General features: G+C 43.2%; 1 protein-coding gene across 1 annotated transcript in view; it reads right to left on the reverse strand.

Moving 5' to 3' along the window:
- Positions 1-6,069: 6,069 nt before the first annotated feature.
- The window catches only part of BARX2 (BARX homeobox 2), a 50,254-nt gene continuing 36,721 nt past the window's right edge, over positions 6,070-19,602 (reverse strand). Inside the window, exons 2-4 of the mRNA XM_044997352.1 lie at positions 15,013-15,310; positions 7,694-7,778; positions 6,070-6,321 (exon numbers count right to left, since the gene is read on the reverse strand). Coding sequence (XP_044853287.1) covers positions 6,070-6,321; positions 7,694-7,778; positions 15,013-15,310 — 635 coding nt within the window. The remainder of the gene's footprint in view (positions 6,322-7,693; positions 7,779-15,012; positions 15,311-19,602) is intronic.

Genomic DNA, 19,602 nt, shown 5'->3' on the forward strand with positions numbered 1-19,602 from the left:
TTGACCATGATTCTTTCTGCCCAAAGAGCTTTACAAAATACAAGAATATATGAAATAAAAATATTTCAGTCCTGTTGCTGAGATCTCTATGCCATCCTGCAGAACTATATAAATCTGAGTGAAAATAGTTGCACATAAGGTAACATCATCGAAATCCTCCATTTCACAGAAGAGCTTGTTTTTCTCTTGACTTTTCACATTTAGGGGAAAAAAACTGTTTGTTTGGGGATTTTTTGACAAAAAAGAATGGGAAGTGGAAAAACAAAAAGCTTTTGATTTTTTTTTAAATCAAGCTGACTTTTTTCAGATTTTATTCTGCTCAGTTAATATTTCCCCTCTCTTTTTTTCCTCTTTTTTTCTATTCCAACTTTGTTTTCCTTTTTTCCCCATTTTTCCCCCAGAAAAGAGGGGGAAGGAGGGAAAAGAGGAGAGAAAGGTGTAACAAAAAAAACCAAACACACAAAAAACTCAGTTTGACAAAGTTAAATTGGCAGCTAAATATGTATTTATATGTTTTCAGTGAAGGGGAGTTTTAGAGCCTGATCATCCAGCCTGGGGCCTGAGGGAACTCAATGTTTTGCAGGAATAGCTCAGTGCCTTGCAGGATTGGCTTTGAATAGGTGGCTCCAAAAATATAGAAGAGAATCCCAGCCAGAACCCCAGATGTGAACACTTTACATCCCTGTGGGGATTTCTGATGCCAGCATCACAGCCTGCTTCGTACTTTGTATTGGAACTAAAATCTGAACACCCCTGAACATTGGCAGTGTTCTGCTCCCTGGTCAAATATCTCTGATCAAGCCCCATTCGAAATGTACTCCGCCCCTGCAGCTGACTCTTTGAACCCCTGTAAGTGACAGAAGAGGGGACCCCAGTGATGGGAAAAGTTGCCTTTTGGAATTCTAGTGATGGATCTGTCTGCAGGGGGAACCTGGGATGGGAAGGCAGAAGCTTGGAAAGCCTCTTGTTGCCGTTCTAAAGATAAAAGATGACGCATCCAACTGATCTGTGTGCAGGCTTGTTGGGGGCATCCACATGACAAGCCTCCTGGCTTTCTCCAGAACTAACTGATATTCCATGGCCAAGTACTGCACCCTGCACCTTCAGAATAAACTCGACCGCGAGCTGTTTTCTGAATGCTGCTGCAAAACAAAGTATGATGCAGTCATTAATGCGGGAGACAGGAGCGAGAAGCTGCTGAGGAGTTGACTGAAACACAGTGGCCAGAGAGACATGCCCAACTAGCATGTTAAGTTTGTAATAATAATTATACCACCTATCTAGCACTTTTCATCAGTAGATCTCAAAGCGCTTTTCAAGGAAGCTATCTTATCCGCATTTTGCACGTGGGGATACTGAGGTGCAGAGAGGTGAAATGACTTGACCACTGTTACCCAGCAGGCCACTGGCAGAATGAGGAATAAAGCCCACATCTCCTGAGTGCCAGTCCAATGCTCTATCCAGTAGGCCACACTGCCTCTCAAACTGAGTCTTGATGAAGGTGGGATCTCTGAATATTTGTCTCCAAAAGCAGAGTTGCTAAATGCTCAGCAGGAGGCACCATTTCAGTGCCCCAAAGAACTGGTGAAATGCAGCTGCAGAAGTGGGAAGCAACCGGTACTAAGGCGGATGTGGGGACAATGGAGCTCTCTCTGACTGATGGGACTGTAGAGGTGCCTGTTGTTGGCGGACAGCATATACTTTTAATTCTACATTTTGCATTGCCCCAACAGCTCTGGACCATCCAGGCATGGTTTAACGGAGGCTAAACCCAGATCTATCCAAATTACAGATCCACACCCTCCTAAACCTGCTCCTTCTCTGAGCCCAGACTTCCATTCCTGGAGAGAGTCTTCCTCCCGGCCCAGGCAGGCAGACCCTTGTCTTCCCTCTACTCCCACCTGGCATGGCACAGTTTAACACTTTCTGGACCGAGATGGCAGATATCACCCACCGTAGAACAGCACTTCCAAATGTCAGTGCCTGACTTTAGGCACCTAACTCCACATTCCAGCAAGAAAAGGCTTGGCCTGATTTCCAGAGGGTTTGAGAGCTCACTGCAGTCAGGGGTGGGCTTTCTTGTAGAAAAGACCAGTGAATGTAAAGCCTATGCTGCCTTTTTAAGGGCTGAACATTAACAGGCTTCTCTCGGGCCAAGTAAAGGCATAAACTGAAGCCTTCTTCAGCCCAATTCAAAACCAAAGTGAAGCATGTGGCTCAGTTCAGTCAAGTTTAAGTGAAGAGAAGGCGAACAAACCACCTCCCCTCCCACCACTTCTTGACTCCCACTACCATATTCTGCCCTCACTCTGTTCTTTTAAGGTGCTGGAAGATCAATTATCTCCACACAGCTGGCCCAGCTCTGCTACCCTGCCAATCTGGGCTGGGTGCAGCTAAGTGAGCTAGCCAGAAGGCGAGGGTTAATTTCTGGCCTGCCAATCTCTGAATGGGACCTCTATGCCTCATCACATCAGAATTGTTGTATGTTATGCCTCTGGGTCAGGGGTCAGCAACATTTCAGAAGTGGTGCGCCGAGTCTTCATTTATTCACTCTAGTTTAAGGTTTCGTGTGCCAGTAATACATTTTAATGTTTTTAGAAGGTCTCTTTCTATAAGTCTATAATATATAACTAAACTATTGTTGTATGTAAAGTAAATAAGGTTTTTAAAATGTTTAAGAAGCTTCATTTAAAATTAAATTAACATGCAGAGCCCCCCAGACCGATGGCCCGGACCCAGGCAGTGTGAGTGCCACTGAAAATGAGCTTGTGTGCCGCCTTCGGTACTCGTGCCATAGGTTGCCTACCCCTGCTCTAGGTGCACATAAAATACAGAACTTCCCATGGACTTAGGGTCAGATCAAAGCCCATTGAAATCAATGAAAAGACTCCCACCAATTTTCATGGGGTTTGTACCAGTTGAGCAAATACTGTAAGTAATTTAGGCAAAAATGTATTTAAAAAAAAGTGTATAAACTAACTGGCTTTGACAATGTTCTCCTTCTTTTGATTAGAGTTTGTTTTCTGTGAACTTGCTAGAGGTTGAGTTTGCTGGCAGGAAGGATGGTGGAAGTGACTGATTTTAAGTGAATATCAGAATATTTGTAGAATAAATGTTGAACTCGTAAATAAAAATCACACTGGAAAGCTAGATGCAAAGAATGATACTCATCCAAAAGAACAGAAACTTTCTGAGTGACTTATGGATCCATTCAAAAATAACCAATGCAGTTGAATATTGAATACTCACGCAAATAATTCACAGGGATTAGAGCTGGATTAAGATTTTCCCACCGAAAAATGGGGTTTTGTCAAAATCAATTTAAAAGGGGGTAGGGGATGTCATTTTCAACACTTAATTTTTCAGTAGGAAATTTCAATTTTTGTTTTGTTTTAAATTGAAGTTTTAGTTTTGTTGTAGATTTTGAAAACTGAATATTTTTGAAACTTCTGATTTTTAATATTTTTGTCCCCCCCCCCTTTTTTTTTTTGAGGATGTCATTTTTTCTTTGTTTCAATTCCCCTTTTTCCACTGGAACATTTAAAAACATCCTCACCTTTGAGAAGTTAGACTGGGAAAAGGAAATTTTTAAAAACAAAATGCCCTGAATATTTTTTCATTGCATGGCACTCAGTGGCAAAAAAAAAAAAAAAAAGGATGGACAATGAAATTTCAAAATTTTGGAAACTCAGCATTTTCAAAAATAATTTTTTAAAGTTTTGAAAAAAATGAAAAATTGTTCTATTTCCAACCTTGCAAAATGGAAATAACTGACATTTTTGTGAAGTTGTTTTTATCAATTCCAGAAATTATTTGCACATCAAAAATAATTAAGCAAAAGATTTTGAAATCCAAATAAACTTGACAAACTGCTAGACATTTACAGACACTTTGCAAATAGAAAGGTGCAATTCATCAGGTAAACTATTCACAGCAAATTATGCTTCTAATTCTAGTTCTCACAAAAAATGATTGGATTTAAGACATCTGAATAAATTTCATTTAGAAAATGTTGATGCTATGACTACTAGGAAATCATAGATTTTTAAGGCTAGAAGGGATCAGTGTGATGATCTAGTCTGACCTCCTGCATAACACGTCATAGGACTTCCATGTAGTAAGAACACCAGAACGAGTCTTTAGTTGTGGTTGAACTAGAGCATATGTTTGGAAAAACACCCAGTCTTGATTTAACTTCCAGGGATCCATCACAACATATTGTTCCTAAAATAAATAAATAATTGGAGCTATACCAATCTCCTAGAACTGGAAGGGACCTCGAAAGGTCATTGAGTCCAGCCCCCTGCCTTCACTAGCAGGACCAAGTACATTTAGCTGATAGGACAGATACCAGACTTCTGGCCTTCCACCCTCATACTCATTCCTTTTATTTTGCATCTCAGAGTGTTTGGTGACGCTGTGGAATGGGCACCTGTTCAAAAAAATTTTAAAAATTTGAGCACATCCCCTAAAGTAGGAAGAGTATCTGTGATTAAGACACAAGGTTACCAGTTAGGAAATCAAAAGTAAGATCCTCATCCTTTTCTGCCATATAAAAGGGCAGGAGAGGTGTAAAGAGGCCCTAAGTGTCATATCTGCCTGGTGGAGGATCCCCCCAGCACAGGAACTTGAAGACAGGTGTAAAGTTTCCCCCTCACTCCCCGAGGACCACCTTGTGAGCCCCTGACATAGGAGGCAGGGCTAAGGGTAGGAAGGATGTGTCCGTATTGGGCCACCCGGAGAGGCTGTTCTAACATAGATGGGCCCCCAACACTAAGGCTGTATCTCCACTACAAGCTGGGGGTGTGATTCCCAGCTCGTGTACACATGCACCCTAGCTCACTGAGAGCTAGTGCAAGTATATATAGTAGCATAGGCACCATGGCACGGGTGGCATCAGCGTCAGCACAGCTTAGCCAGGCCGAATACAAACCAGGGTGTACACACTCAGCACAGTGTAGCCGTGCTGACGCTGCCCGTGCTAATGTGACGCACAGAAGAAATCCTCTGTCTAGGATTTGGAAGAGAAATGACACAGAGTCTTATTTATATATTTAATTTTTAATTAAAAAATAAAGGTTATTTTAATACATCTCTTGCAGCCTTCGGGCAAAATGCACCCTCAACAAGACTTTAGGAAACATGATGCATATCTATTCTTGGCACACAGGTCTTAAAAACAAACGCGAACTTTCTTCAGCCACTTCTTAACTCCATTGCTCTCCCCTAACCCTGAAAATATTTAAATGCTTCTTGGGGGAAAAAAATACAAACCCTACAATAATTAGAAATGGGCCCGAAGCAAAAATCCCAGTTCTGGAGCAGCTTGAAATCCAAATCGTGATCTCAATCTAGATTTTACCCAATGGCCGTTATCTTTATAAAGGATTGCTCCACATCCCACATCTGATCACCTCAAACCTCCAAGGAAGATCTGAAATCTGAATCTTGACCTGGGTCTGAATCTTGCACCTATCTTTATAATGGGCTGAACCAAAACCCTCGGTCTGTGCATCCTCCAAAAAACTGTTTCACTTGGGCCCATGGCTAACAGAAATAAGTGCTGGTTAAATGAGAAATTGTGCTGTAAAAGTTCCCTTTTTCCTGGCAGTCATTGCCTTGAGGCCGGATTGAGTACTTTGTCCATTTCTACCTTAAAAGGCAAAGATAAGGTCAAGCGAACACACCGAACCCTCCAGGATGGTCATATCACTACACAACCACCTCCCGTGGCATGAAAGGAGCCCTGGGCTTTTCCTGATTCTCCAGGCTATTTCAGGTTTCTAGACACACAGTTTCGTCTGGAAGATAGCTCTAAAGTACTCAGGCCCCCTTGTTATCTGCAGGGAGGACTTACACATGCTGTTGGGAAGGGAAAGACGGTCACCATACGCATTGGGTTTCTTTGTTCCACGGTAGCCCACGCTGGTTGATTCCCAGTGACACAAAGTGCACAAGCTCCTGACTTATACACAATGTCTTTTTGGTTTTGTTTTTTTTTGTTTTGTTTTTTAAATTTGTTTTTTTCTCTTTTCTTTTTCTGTTTTTTTTTCTTCTGTTTTTCCTCTTTTAACTCGAGGGCGTTGTCTCCTCCGGGGAGGGCTCCAATGTGTGCTCCGGAGACTTTCCCGTCTTCAAGGAGACTTCAGGCTTCTCCTCTGTCAATTCATGCTCTTCTGGGTCCTGAGATGTCTCCAACATCTGCCTCTGAACTTGGATGTTCATCTTTTCCTCTGCCTCGATCTCTTCTGAGGTGGGGATGGAGTTTTTCTTCGGGCGGCCTTTGGGCTTTGTCGGAGCTTCCTGCCCACCTTTCAGTACCTGGAACAAAGATAATAAGTGTTTGAACCATTCTGAACTGCACTAGTGTCTGCCATCCAAGTTCCTGATGGTACTTTTAACATTAGGATGAAATCTATCCCTGTTCAAAGAGCTGGCCCACGGTTTAGGCACCCTTACCTCCTACTCCGGACTCAAGTGGAACTTAAGTGATGCGTAGGCCTTGTGGGACTTAATGGGGCTTAATTAATTTAAATGGAGACAAGCACAAATCCAGCACACACTAATATCTCAGACTTTATGTAGGGTCCATTTGCTCATTTTCACTGGGCTGGGGAGGGACCCAACTCTCAACACAGCACACACACGGGCTTGTCCAAAATTCAGCTCCCTTACTGAGATTTTCTTTTCATTCTTAGCTTAAGGAAGAACAATCAAACCTCAGCCTGAGTTTCCAAAGTGAGTTTTTCTCCTCCTGTCAGCTCTCCCTTGTCTCTTAGAGACTCAATCCTTTTTACTAATGGAATGGAATTAATAGCTTTGGAACGAATGAGACCCATCTGGTCTTCCTACCAGGATAAGTCAGCAAAATAGCTCTGTCACCTCTATTATCTCCATTTTGCACACAGGGAACTGGGGCAAAAGAGGAGGCAATTTGCCTAAGATCATGCAGTGAGTCAGTGACAGAACCAGAATGGAACTAATGGGACCTGACTGCCCTTCCTCTCCTCTAATACAATACAGGACAGACACAGAGTGTTGTCATTATTGTAGCTGGAGTGATGAATTGGACAAGTGGGCATTCTAGATGTTTTTTGAAGGACAGGGAGGAGGCTTGGTATACACTAACTGAGAAACTGCATGTAAAAAGGTTTGAAGTTTGGAGTGCATGAAGGAGATGAAGGGAAAGGTCAGGCGAGAAATGTGGGCAGACCATAGGGAGCAGGAGCAGGTGTACAGGAAGAGATGGAGGCAGGGTCAGAGTTAAAGACAGCTTTAAAAGTTAGAAGCAGGGACATTGCCTATCAGAGCTGGACTTAGCTTCATTGAATTAAGTCTCTTTGTGTCCCCAACTCCCACTAGCAATAAAGATCCCAGGGTTGCGAAAAAATGAAAAGGGAGAAATTTCTGCTCCTCCCCGTTTCATCCCTTTGCTTTGAATCCACATTGCTGTTCATGGCCAGTCTCACCCAATGTACATTCAGCCATGTGAGCCTTTCGGGCAACCAGTTATCAGTAACAAACTGAACATTAAAATTCTGGACCAGGTCCTCAGCTGGTGTAAATCAGCATAGCTTCATTGGCAGAATTTATGCCAAAGACATCCAAATGTACACCCAGATTTACTCCAGCTCAGGATCCGTCTCTTTGACATTAGATTGGAGGCCATGCTGGGAACCTATTAATCTCTTACCATTTTCTTCCACTTCATCCTGCGGTTCTGGTACCAAGTCTTCACCTGGAGCTGAGTCAGCCCCAGTGATTGGGCAAGGTCCAGCCTAGAAGACAAGAGATACAGAGACTTGACAAAGGAAATGTAGAGTCCAGATGCACTGCAGTAGCCAATCCCTGATTGTATCCTGCAGAGAGCCAATGGGAGGGCTCACATACAGGGAAGTAAATTCCATAAAACGATAGCTATTGGCTTCTCCTAACTTGTCTTTTCTCTCCAGTTCAGAGGAGACTTAAAAATCAGTGTAAACAGTCATGATCCAAATTTAGGATCCAGTGAAATATGGCCTTATGGAGGAAGCAAGAATGGTCTTGTGGTTATGGTGCAGAACAGGGAGATAGGATAGCTGGTCTGTTTCCATCTCTTCCTATGTGTTTTGTTGGGCAAGTGAATGAGGACAAAAGTTTGGTCGTCCAGCTGGAGACAACTTGGCCCTGATATTCAGCACCTTTGAAAATCAGGCCTTAGGTGTCTCAAGATAGCACCCAAGAATTGACACCCAAAATCAGAGGCCACCATTGAAAATTTTGGCCATGTCTTTATTGTGCTTCACTTTCTCTATCTATAGACTGGAGATAAGGATGCTTTCTAACCTCACAAAGGTGTTGTGTGTCTGAATTTATTAATTTGCTGATGTTACAGTGATGAGAGCTCTAGAAATGCCTATAAATAAATTTGTGTGTGTTGGGCCTTCCGGGGACCTACAGTAGGCAGCACAGATGCTTATCCTAATCTATCCGGGCCAAACCTCTAAATCTATAGAGGTTCCTTTATAACTATTAATCTATTTATTTCTTTACAAAGCCTGAGATCTGGAGATCCTGGGCCAAATTCATCCCTGATGAAATTCCTTTATTTGTCACTTAAGTGAGAATGAATCTAGACCTACTGGTGCAGTGGACCTGCATTCATGATGAATTTGGCCTTGTGTGATTCAGAAATTCTAAGTAGAGCTGGGCAAATGTTCTGCAACAATGTGAAGCCATGCAAAACTCAGATGGGTTCAGGTGCAAACATGGAGTTGCATCTAAACGCGTTTTAGGTCCTGTGAACTTTCTGTGGACCTTTTTGTAGTCCCTGAAACAACACGTTGTATGTCCCTGAAACAGCTTTGGAAACACACTTTCCAAAGCTGAGTTTTTCATAACAAAAGTTGTGATCCAACTGGATATATAGTGAGGACAGTCACACATGCCTATATTCAAACACCCTAACAAACAAACTCACACATGCTTTTCCCACTTTGGGTCCCCTTTGCAGTTAAAGGGGCTGATTTTCCATCTCCTCATCCCACTCACTGTACTAAAGAGCTGGGGTATTGAAGTCAAAGGAGCTACATGGATGAGTTTGGGAGAACAGAATCAAGCCCACAGGTTCCGGGACATTATCCCATCTGCCCTCCTTTGCTTCTAATTAGCCATCCAATTAAGTAGCTCCCCATGCTCCTCAATGTAGCCCCCTGGCAAAGGACACAAGAGTGAGTGTAAATCTCAATCCATGCCCTTGCCACTGCGTTCCCAGCTCATGAGCTCCCATGGGAAATATGTCTGCTTGACGAACCCCTGCCAGGAAGCCTGTGTCTTGTCACACCTAGATTACCTGTAACCTTTACAACCTCTCTCCGTGTGCATTAGCATAACTGGCATTGCCTAGGAAACCAAAGAAACAAATAGAGAGAGAGAAAGGAAGAGCTAGGGGAGCAGAGATTGCTCATCAGCCACGGTCATGTGCAAAGCCAAAAAACTTTCATGCCTCTAATTAATTCAGCAGCCAAGACTGCTTGATTGATGGGGTCACTCAACTAGTCACATGAGGCAGTGCTGAGCCAGTCAGCACAACACCTGAGCCTTAGGGGATACAGAATCATGCCAAATGGGCCAGATATCAAAAGATAGCATGCTGGGTACTGAGCGCTTTCAAAAAACCATGGCGTAGGAGTCACTATGGGAGCTGCTTAAAATTTGACCCCATTTAGGTGCTTAGATGGGAGTTGCACTCATTTGAAAACCTGTCCCTGATTGTGGGTGCTAAGTGTTTGAAAATCTGGCCCAATGTGACCTGTGCATTGATGACATGATTCATCAGATGAAAAAAATAAGCATATAAGTTAGAGGCAGGCTTGGCAGAATTCAATATGTATTTTTTTTATAGTTTTGACAGATAATATCATTTATTTGTAAGGTTTTCGAATTGTTAATCAATTTAAATTTTCACAGTTGCAGGAAATTATGGCGGGGGAGGGTCAGGCAAAAGTGAGGGAAGTCACATAATAATAATTTAATGACAGTAGACGTTGAGATTCAAAAAGTTAGTTTTATAAATGTCAAGATCACATCAAATTATACAAAGTGAATGTCCTGAAATCAAATGATACAAAGTTCTCAAGCAGCAATTTTCTTACGTTGCCTATCTGTAAATTTTGTTTATTATCTATGGGGGGGGAATTTAGTCAGTTTGTGTATGTACAGTGAAAACAACATTCACTGATGTTTACTGATAAAAATCTAATCCTTCCAACCTTAGGCCTCAGAAGTAGTTTAAACTAGGGGTTGGTGACATGTGGGGTTTTAGATTTTGTGAACCTCTCAAACACTTTCTTTAGGTTTTCAAAACTAATCTGAGTTGGCAACCTTTTCTCCTGTAATTTAAACCCACAATTTTCTCCCCACGCATCCCAACACATGGGTGATTCAAGTTCTTTAAAACAAAATAAACAAACCTCCCTTTCTTTTTTAGCATGTGTAATGCATTTGGCACAGAATAAACCCAAAAAGCTAGGCTGATATGATATGTGAATCTCAAATCACTTTGTAAATAGTAATACACTAAGCCTCAGAACTCCTTACATGAGGTAGGTCAGTAGTTACAAAAAGGGAAACCGAGGCACAGAGCGGTGTGCTGATTTGTCCAAGATTATCATACAATAGGTTAGAAACAGAGCCTGAAACAGAATTCAAGTCTCCTGGCTTCCACGCCAATGAGGTGTCCATTGGAAAACACTTCACAGAGCCACATTGCCTCAAAGGGTAGTCTCAGATCTCCTCTGTGAGGGTTCCAGACAAACAGCAGTCAAACAAGCCTAATTCAGTATAACTAGAGCTGATCGGGAAACCCAGACACTTCTCCCCTTCAACATTTTTCAAATCAAAATATTTTGGGTTTCTGTGGGAATTTTCTAAAGAAACGAAATAAAAATCTTCACTTAGTTTCATTTTGAAATGATGTTTTGAAATGAAAATTTTCATTTCATTTCCCAGTGGCAAAACAAAATGAAAATTTTTGTTTCATTCAAATGTCATTTTGCTTCATTTTTTGGAGACTGAAATGTTTCAATTTTCTATTTTGGTTTCTGGATTTTCAGGACTTTTCCTCTCTCTTTCTCTCTTTCCCCTCTCTTCCTCTGCCCCCACCCCCCTTTTATTACTTTTTCTACCTTTTTTCCACTGGGAAAATTGGGGAGTGGAGTAAAAAGTTTGTGAAATTGGAATGAAAACAAATTTCACACTTTTTTCCAACTGAAAACAAATTGGAAAATAGTGAGAAAGTGCATGAAAATTTTGGGAAACAGTTAAAAATGTGAAAAGTGGGTTTTTCCTCACTTTCACATGCTTTTTTTTAATCTTTGCCCCCTTTTTAAAAAAAAGAGAAATGGTAAAACTCCCCCAATCCAAAAACTGAAAATGAACAGCTGAAATGTTTTATTTCCCAAACTTAAAGTGAAACTACATTTTAAGTGAAAATGAAAATGTCATTTAGACATACATTGATTCAAAATGAAACAACCATTTTCATTCAACTTAAAATGTCACCATTTTAGGGGTCACCAAATGAAATGAATAGGCAGCAGGTTTAAAACAAACAAAAGGAAGGGTTCCTTCACACAACACACAGACAACCTTTAGAACACTTTACCAGAGGATGTTGTGAAGGCCAAAACTACAACAGGGTTAAAAAAAGAACTAGATAAATTCATGGAGGATAGGTCCATCAATGGCTCTTAGCCAGGAAGGGCAGGTATGATGTCTCTAGCCTCTGTTTCCCAGAAGCTGGGAATGGGCGACAGGGGATGGATCACTTGATGATTCCCTGTTCTGTTCATTCCCTCTGGGGCACCTGGCATTGGCCACTATCGGAAGACAGGATACTGGGCTAGATGGACCTTTGGTCTGACCCAGTATGGCCATTCTTATGTTGTTTTTGTTTTCGTTTTTGGAAAACAAAATACCCTGATTTCAAAATGAATACTTGGGAGTTACATTTTCCAGTCAGAAATCGGAACATTGAATTAAAATTTCCCCATGGAAAATTTCAGTTTCACCAAAACCATATTTTCCAAAGGGGAAAATTGTAAGGCAGGGGTAGGCAACCTATGGCACGGGTGCCGAAGGCAGCACGCGAGCTGATTTTCAGTGGCACTCACACTGCCCGGGTCCTGGCCACTGGTCCGGGGGGCTCTGCATTTTATTTAATTTTAAATGAAACTTCTTAAACATTTTAAAAACCTTATTTACTTTACATACAACAATAGTTTAGTTCTATATTATAGACTTATAGAAAAAGACCTTCTAAGAATATTAAAATGTATTACTGGCACGCGAAACCTTAAATTAGAGTAACTGAATAAAGACTCGGCACACCACTTCTGAAAGGTTGCCGACCCCTGTTGTAAGGTATAAAAATCTCAACCAGCTCTAAATAGAAACAAATAGTCTTGGTCGAGAGACACTCAGGGAGAGATTGTGACCATCCCTACTGGCGGCTGCAGTGGGGCTGTTGCACAACAAACCCAGCTCCCCATTGCACCTCTTGTTTATGGACTAGTCATAGTCACAGTCCTCTATGTTCCCCAAGGGCAAAGACTGCTCCAGTCTAGTGTTCATAGTGGAACTAGCTTCTCTAGAGGGGCTGGGTGATGGGCAGGTTTCTGCCTATACACCCACACCCATACCTGCACTAGCCAGTGGAACTGAGCCAGCATGGGAGAGGGAAATCACGCTGCACCCTTTCAAAGGGTGTAGCAGGGGAAAAAGCTTTGCTCTCTATTCCTTGCATGTATGTATCTGCATAGACGCATGCTGCTATGCACATTTATCGAGCCCTCTCTTTATACAATACTCGCGGTATGTGGTTTCCATTCATTCATTCTATTCAGGTCACCTTTGATCCTGGGAAAAGTTAGCCTTGAAATTGAATCCGGTCTTCTGCCCAAGTCCTCCACCAATGGCAGAGTCATCTTTCTCGGTCCCGAAGACATCACAGTTCAACTGGAGAGCCCTCAGCACCGCAACGGCTGAGCAGCCCTTCTGCTGCCTCTGCTTTTTCCACTTTAAGAAACATTTTGGTCCTGTGTCTTTTTAAAGTAGTAGCGATAGGCAATGCCATGGCAGAGACTCTACCCTCAGTGCAGAAAGCCCTTGCTATGCATGGCCAAAGTGCCCTCCAACCAGCCCTTGCCATGCATGACTGTGCACTGATGCATTTGAAATGAATAGAAGTAAACTAGGGAGGAGCCAGATATAGTTTCCAGTGTGCCTGCTGTCCCCTCGCCTTGTAAAAGCAACTGTAGTTCGGAGACAGTCTTTAGTATTTAAAGGTACCTGATGAAGTAGTGGGTAAATGGAGATCATGTTTCTTTATCGGAGTCACACATGCACTTTGCACTGTGACAGCACCCAGTGCTAGCCCCTGGAGAATCAGACCCCCAATGTGTGACTTACACAACCATGTACATCACTGCTGACAGTTCAGCCCAGAGGTCTGGGGATTTGTTCATAAACAAACTAGGGAAATGCAACCTAGATGGAGCTACTATACGGTGGGTGCAAAACTGATTGGGAAACCGTTCCCAGAGAGTAGTTATCAGTGGTTCACAGTCATGCTGGAAGGGCATAACGACTGGCGTCCCACAGGGATCAGTTCTGGGTCCGGTTCTGTTCAATATCTTCCTCAATGATTTAGATAATGACATGCAGAGTACACTTATAAAGTTTGTGAATGATACCAAGTTGGGAGGGGTTGCAAGTGCTTTGGAGGATAGGATTAAAATTCAAAATGATCTGGACAGACTGGAGAAATGGTCTGAAGTAAATAGGATGAAATTCAATAAGGACAAATGCAAAGTTCTTCATTTAGGAAGGAACAATCAGTTGCACACATACAAAATGGGAAATGACCGCCTAGGAAGGAGTACTGCGGAAAGGGATCTGGGGGGGTCATAGTGGACCAAAAAGTTAATATGAGTCAACAGTGTAAAGCTGTTGCAAAAAAAGCTAACATCATTCTGGGATGTATTAGCAGGAGTGTTGTAAACAAGGCACGAAAAGTAATTCATCTGCTCTACTCTGCGATGATTAGGCCTCAACTGGAATATTGTGTGCAGTTCCGGGTGTCACATTTCAGGAAAGATGTGGACAAATTGGAAAAAGTCCAGAGAAGAGCAACAAAAATGATTAAAGGTCTAGGAAACCTATGAAGGAAGATTGAAAAAACTGGGTTTGTTTAGTCCAGAAAAGAGAAGACTGAGGAGGGATATGATAAGAGTTTTCAAGTACATAAAAGGTTGTTGGGGGGAGGGAGAAGAATTGTTTTTCTTAACCTCTGAGGCTAGGACAAGAAGCAATGGGCTTAAACTGCAGCAAAGGAGGTTTAGGCTGGACATTAGGAAAAACTTCCTAACTGGCAGGGTGGTTAAGCACTGGAATAAATTGCCTAGGGAGGATCTCCATCATTGGACATTTTTAAGAGCAGGTTGGACAAACATCTGTCAGGAATGGTCTAGATAATACTTAGTTCTGCCATGAGTGCAGGGGACTGGATTAGATGACCTCTCGGGTCCTTTCCAGTTCTATGATTCTATGATTTCACTCATAGTGCTCAAGGCTGCACTGGGCCCTATATTCTCCTCTGTGAGCTCAGAGTTTTACCTATCTTTCCTCTGGTTTTCTGAGAGTCACGTGTGTGAATCCCCTGGAGATGGCTAGGTCTCATAGGGAACGCCTACACAGCAAGCAGGATCCCGCAGCAGCCTAGGTTTACAGACTCAGGCTTACACTACAGCACAAAAAACAGCTGTGTAGACATTCGGGCTCCGGTTCTGAAGCCTACCCCCATTCCTAGAGCTCAGGCTCCAGTCTGAACACCAGTGTAATCCCTTTTTTTAGTGCTGTAGCATGAGCCTGGGTCTGCAACTCACAGTGGCAGGATTCTACCCTAAGGGTCGTGGCCCCGGAGCCACTTTCCCAGCCTCACTTCCAGTCACACCCCCATCCCGTTCCTCTGACCTGTCTGGTGTGGACAGATACTTCTGCTTTTGGAATTTCTTCTCCAGCCCCATCAGCTGGAGTTCCGTGAAGATGGTCCGGCTTCGGCGAGGCTTTTTCAACCGCGGGGTGGGCTGCTCCCCTTCCGACTCACTGCTAGCGTGGGTTTCACTGGCTTGTGTCTCCGCGCTGGTGGCTCCCAAGGAGGAGTGGGGTGACAACGCTCGGGAACTGGGAGCTGCAGGGCCGAGGTGAGGGACCACAGAGGGCTGCCGGGTGATGACAGAGATGAGAGGATATGCCCTCAGAGATGGGGACCCTAGGAGGGAGGAAGCACAGAAGGGAAGTACAGGTCAGTGGCAGTATTGTCCAGTGGATAGTGCCCTGGACTGGGAGTCAGGAGACCTGGTTTTCACTCCTGGCTCTGCTGCTAACCTGCTGTGTGACCTTTTTTAGCAAGTCACTTCCCCTCTTTGGGCTTCTATTTCCTTTTCCCCCTCTTGCCTTTCCCCACCCCCCCTCTGCTTTGTCTGTCTTATCTATTCACACAGTAAGATCCTTGAGGCAAGGAGTGTTTTCTACTGTCTGTTTGCCTAGTTGCCTTCTCTAGGTGCTACTGTAATACAACTAATAACTAATCAATTCAGTCATAAGTAGAGCTGTGTAATTCCAGATGAGGAGTTTATTAGCCCCCCAAAATGCAGTTTGGGGATGACCCAAAACTATTTGCAAATTCAGATGAAACTGGGCAAATAGTTTTGGCCAAAACAACAAGGGTTTTTTTTTACGTCTGAAATGTTTCATTTAGACACTTTCAAAAATGAAACATTTTGATTTTTCATTTCAAAACAAGATTTAATTTCTAAATGTAATTAGATCTATTTAAATAAAAAGGTTTTTAAAAAAATCCAAAAACTAAACTTAACAAAAACAAACAAAATATGGTTTTGGGTCAACCCACAATGATGATTTTTTTGGGATTGTTAGGTTCAGCCATCAAACCGAAAAAACAATTGTTTGCTCAGTTCTAGTCCTGAGTAATATATGCAGTAGAGGTGGTTCACTTTACCATCTAGTTTGACTGAGAGACGAAATCAAACCAAACTTTATGCCTGTCAGTCATTTAACCAGTGGAACTCTCCTTCTCTGTTGACCCTGAATGAATCCCTAGAAATGGGCCCAGACTGGACCATCAGGGCTGTACTAACCCTGAGAACTAGACAGAAGTTCAGCTCTGGCTCAAGCACCAATCTTTGTGGCTAGGGGGCCATTCTGGAAGATCAAATCCAAACATGCCCAAACTCTAGTGGAAGTTCTGATTCCGATCCAGGCTTCCCAACCCAGGCGTGAGTCTACTTCCGCAGCATCGCCAGTTCCTAAGCCCTGTAAATCAGGCACCCTCTGACACCTTTGTGCAGTGAAACTGGACCAATTTGTGGGGAATGTATGTTTCATTGTGGTGCGATAGGAACAAGAAATGTAGGGTCAGGACTCCTGGATTCTGTTCACTGCTTTACAGCTGACTTGCTGTGTGATCTTGGGCAAGTCACATCACTTATCTGTGCCTCAGTTTCCCCATCTGTAACACTGGAATAATAATCCTTACCTCAGAATTAAGATTTACCTAGGGAGTTAAGGTTTAATGCATTAATGTTTGTAAAGTGCTTTGAGAGCTTTAGACAAATGGTGCTCTAGAAAGGCCAGGTCTGAGTACCATCATTGGGCCAGATTGTGAACCTCTTACACCTACTGATGGGCACCTGTTTACACAAGCAGTTCTGTGGACCTCATTGGGACTACTTCTATGAGCAACTTTTCACCATTGAGAGTAAGGACTTGACCATCTGGCTCAGAGAATGAGCAATCACGTTACAAATGCTGTTAAAAGCCTGAGAGTTTCTCTCTTTTTGGATAAATTATCCTTTCAGAATCTCATTGTTTGTGCAACCAGGATTAGATTCTATTATTGTCCTCTGAGGTAGAGGACAGGGGTGTCACGCTCACCACGGCGAGCAAGCCAAAGAATAAGCCAGCACTTAGCAGCTCGATAATCAGAAATTACATAATCATAGTGAAGTCTTTAAAAAGGGCAGTTCTAAGAATGATGGCTGAATTTATTCATATCTGGCAAAATGATTGCAGTGCTATCCAAACCTCTCCAGTAGCTGCTGCGATCTACAAAACCCAGCTGATTGCTGTGATCTCTGCTGCTATTTTTCCCTCCACATCAAAACTTTATTCAATGTGAAACAAAAACAAAACCTGAAATCCAAGAGAAGATAAGGCAAGAATTTACCAACCACCATTAACTGGTGTCATAGGGGAAACAAAACAGCGATGTTTTGTTTCTATGGATCCTTTGGCACCTCATGACAATAGTGATTTACAAATCCACCAGCTTGCTGGACCAAATTCTGCTCTGATTTGCCCGCCAATGGCTATACAAAAAGGGTAAGTTTCGGTAGAACTCAGCCCTTCACTTTACGGTGCCTGGTGTCTTGAATTCTGTCTTCACTGATACTTCCGCAGCCTCACTGGCGCCAGCTGGGTTGCGTGGGAGTAACTGAGGGCAGAACCTCGCCCACTGCATTGGAACCATCTTGCCAGTTGGCCACTGCCATTTCTTTCTCTGCCACTGTGGTTTATGAATGGCGATGTGCTCACCCCCAACCTGCAGCCTCCTCTGTGCCAGCTACACCAGAGCAAACAAGCTGCAAGGCCCCCCACTAGGAGAATACCCTCAATGCAGGAGGCTCTCTGCAGGAACCATGGGGCCAACTCTACCCCTGCCCTGCCTGGCAGGAAGCCCTGGCACAGGCGATGATATTGGGTGGGACAGAAGACGTGTTGGCAGAGTGGCTGGTGGCAGTCCTATGCCTTGTCTGCTGCTATGATCCATGGGGGCCATAGCAGCTGGGCTATCATAGGGCTCCTACCAGACCCCAGCAGGCCCAGGATAGGGAGACGGCAAGCACCATCCCTTGTGCCAATACAGGAATGGATATGGCCCACTCTATCCCCTAGTCCAATATCAGGCGGTCTTGGTTAACAATTTCCCAACCATGGTAGAGAGCCCAAGACCCCCCTGCGCTGCTGCAGGGCTCACACGCCAAACCTTTTCTCAGAGCCCAAAATGCCATTCCTATTCTTGCACATAGGTGGCTTTTGGCCACAGCCAGACATCTAATTTCTCCCTTACACCCCTGCGTGTTTCCAGTGTAGCAGGGAAGAAACCGCAAGATTGTTAAAGAACAATAAATCACCCAAGCTCAGAAACGTCTGAAAGGCTCCAGCTGATTGAAACCTTGAGAGGGAAGCATTTTTACAAGGGACTGGCCTTTAGGGAGCTTAGCAAAGGATATTTTATAGCAGAGCAATCAGTGATATTTACTTTCCTCTTTGGGTTAGGGGTGGCACATGGGACTGCACAGTGGGAGAGCTAGAACAGCTCCCAGAGCTAGGAAAAACTCAGACGTCAGGGATTGTTCTTTAGACTGCTGAAAGCTACTTATAGAGGAATATGTAAAGGGGAAAAGGGACTCTCCTTCCTTGTACCATGATCACTGGCCTATACATGTATGTTTATTATGCAGGGTAAGACACAATGGTTGGTTATTGTATAACACCTGATGAATGCTGGGAAGCACAAGGGATGAGATTTCACAAAAGCATGGGTCCAGATTTTCAAGTACTCAGTCCCCTCAAATGGGACCATATTTCAAAGCGCTTAACTCCCATTTAAGCCCCTAAATAAGGGACATATTTTCCAAAGTGCTCAGCACCCAGCAGATCCTGTTGTGACACCTCTAGCCAGATTTTCAAAAGAGCTCGGCGCCTATTTATTTTGGTCTCTATATGGGAGCACTTCCTTACTTTGGAAAATCCGGTCTGTTACCCATGAGTGCTGGGTCACAAATAAGGATTTGCTATTGTCAGGCTGCTTATGAGTGCTAGGCAGTAAACAGCTTGTTCGAGCTGTTGGCTCTGACTATTTTCTATTCATTTATTATTTGGGAATATAAAAAAACCTGTAGGTCAAATATTGGGCCAAACAATTGTAGCAACATCTCTTTAATTGGCCATTATTAATAATAATAGTAAATAATCATTTTTATTTGTATTTCTATAGCATCTAGGGGTCCTATTCATAGACCAGGAACCCATTGTGCTAGGCGCTGTACAAACATAGCACAAAAAGATGGTCTCTGCCCCAATGACAGCTTCATATTTAACCTTCTTTCTAGGTACACTCTGTCCTGTCTTGGCATGGGGGATGGGCTAGATGACTTCTTGCGGTCCCTTCCAGCCCTACATTTAGGTGGAGATGCCTCATCTTCACTCCACTACCCGACAAGGTTTCTCAGATTTCTCTTCCCTAGTTCTGAGGGAATAAGGAGAATTTGCCATGCAGGATGGTTGAGAGACACAGGAAGGAGAGCGCTCAGAAAGATACTTGGGATCTGAGACTACTGACACTGTCTGAGGGAAGGTGACAGTTACAAAAGTAGGCCAAAGTCTATGAGCCTCGGTCTCCTCTTTCACTGGTTTAAATCAGGAATAGCGGCATTGTAGCCAGCAGAGTGACATAGTTGAGACTTTCAAAGGAGCCTA

This window comes from Mauremys mutica, chromosome 22 (assembly GCF_020497125.1).
Source record: "Mauremys mutica isolate MM-2020 ecotype Southern chromosome 22, ASM2049712v1, whole genome shotgun sequence".
Classification (NCBI taxonomy): domain Eukaryota; kingdom Metazoa; phylum Chordata; order Testudines; family Geoemydidae; genus Mauremys; species Mauremys mutica.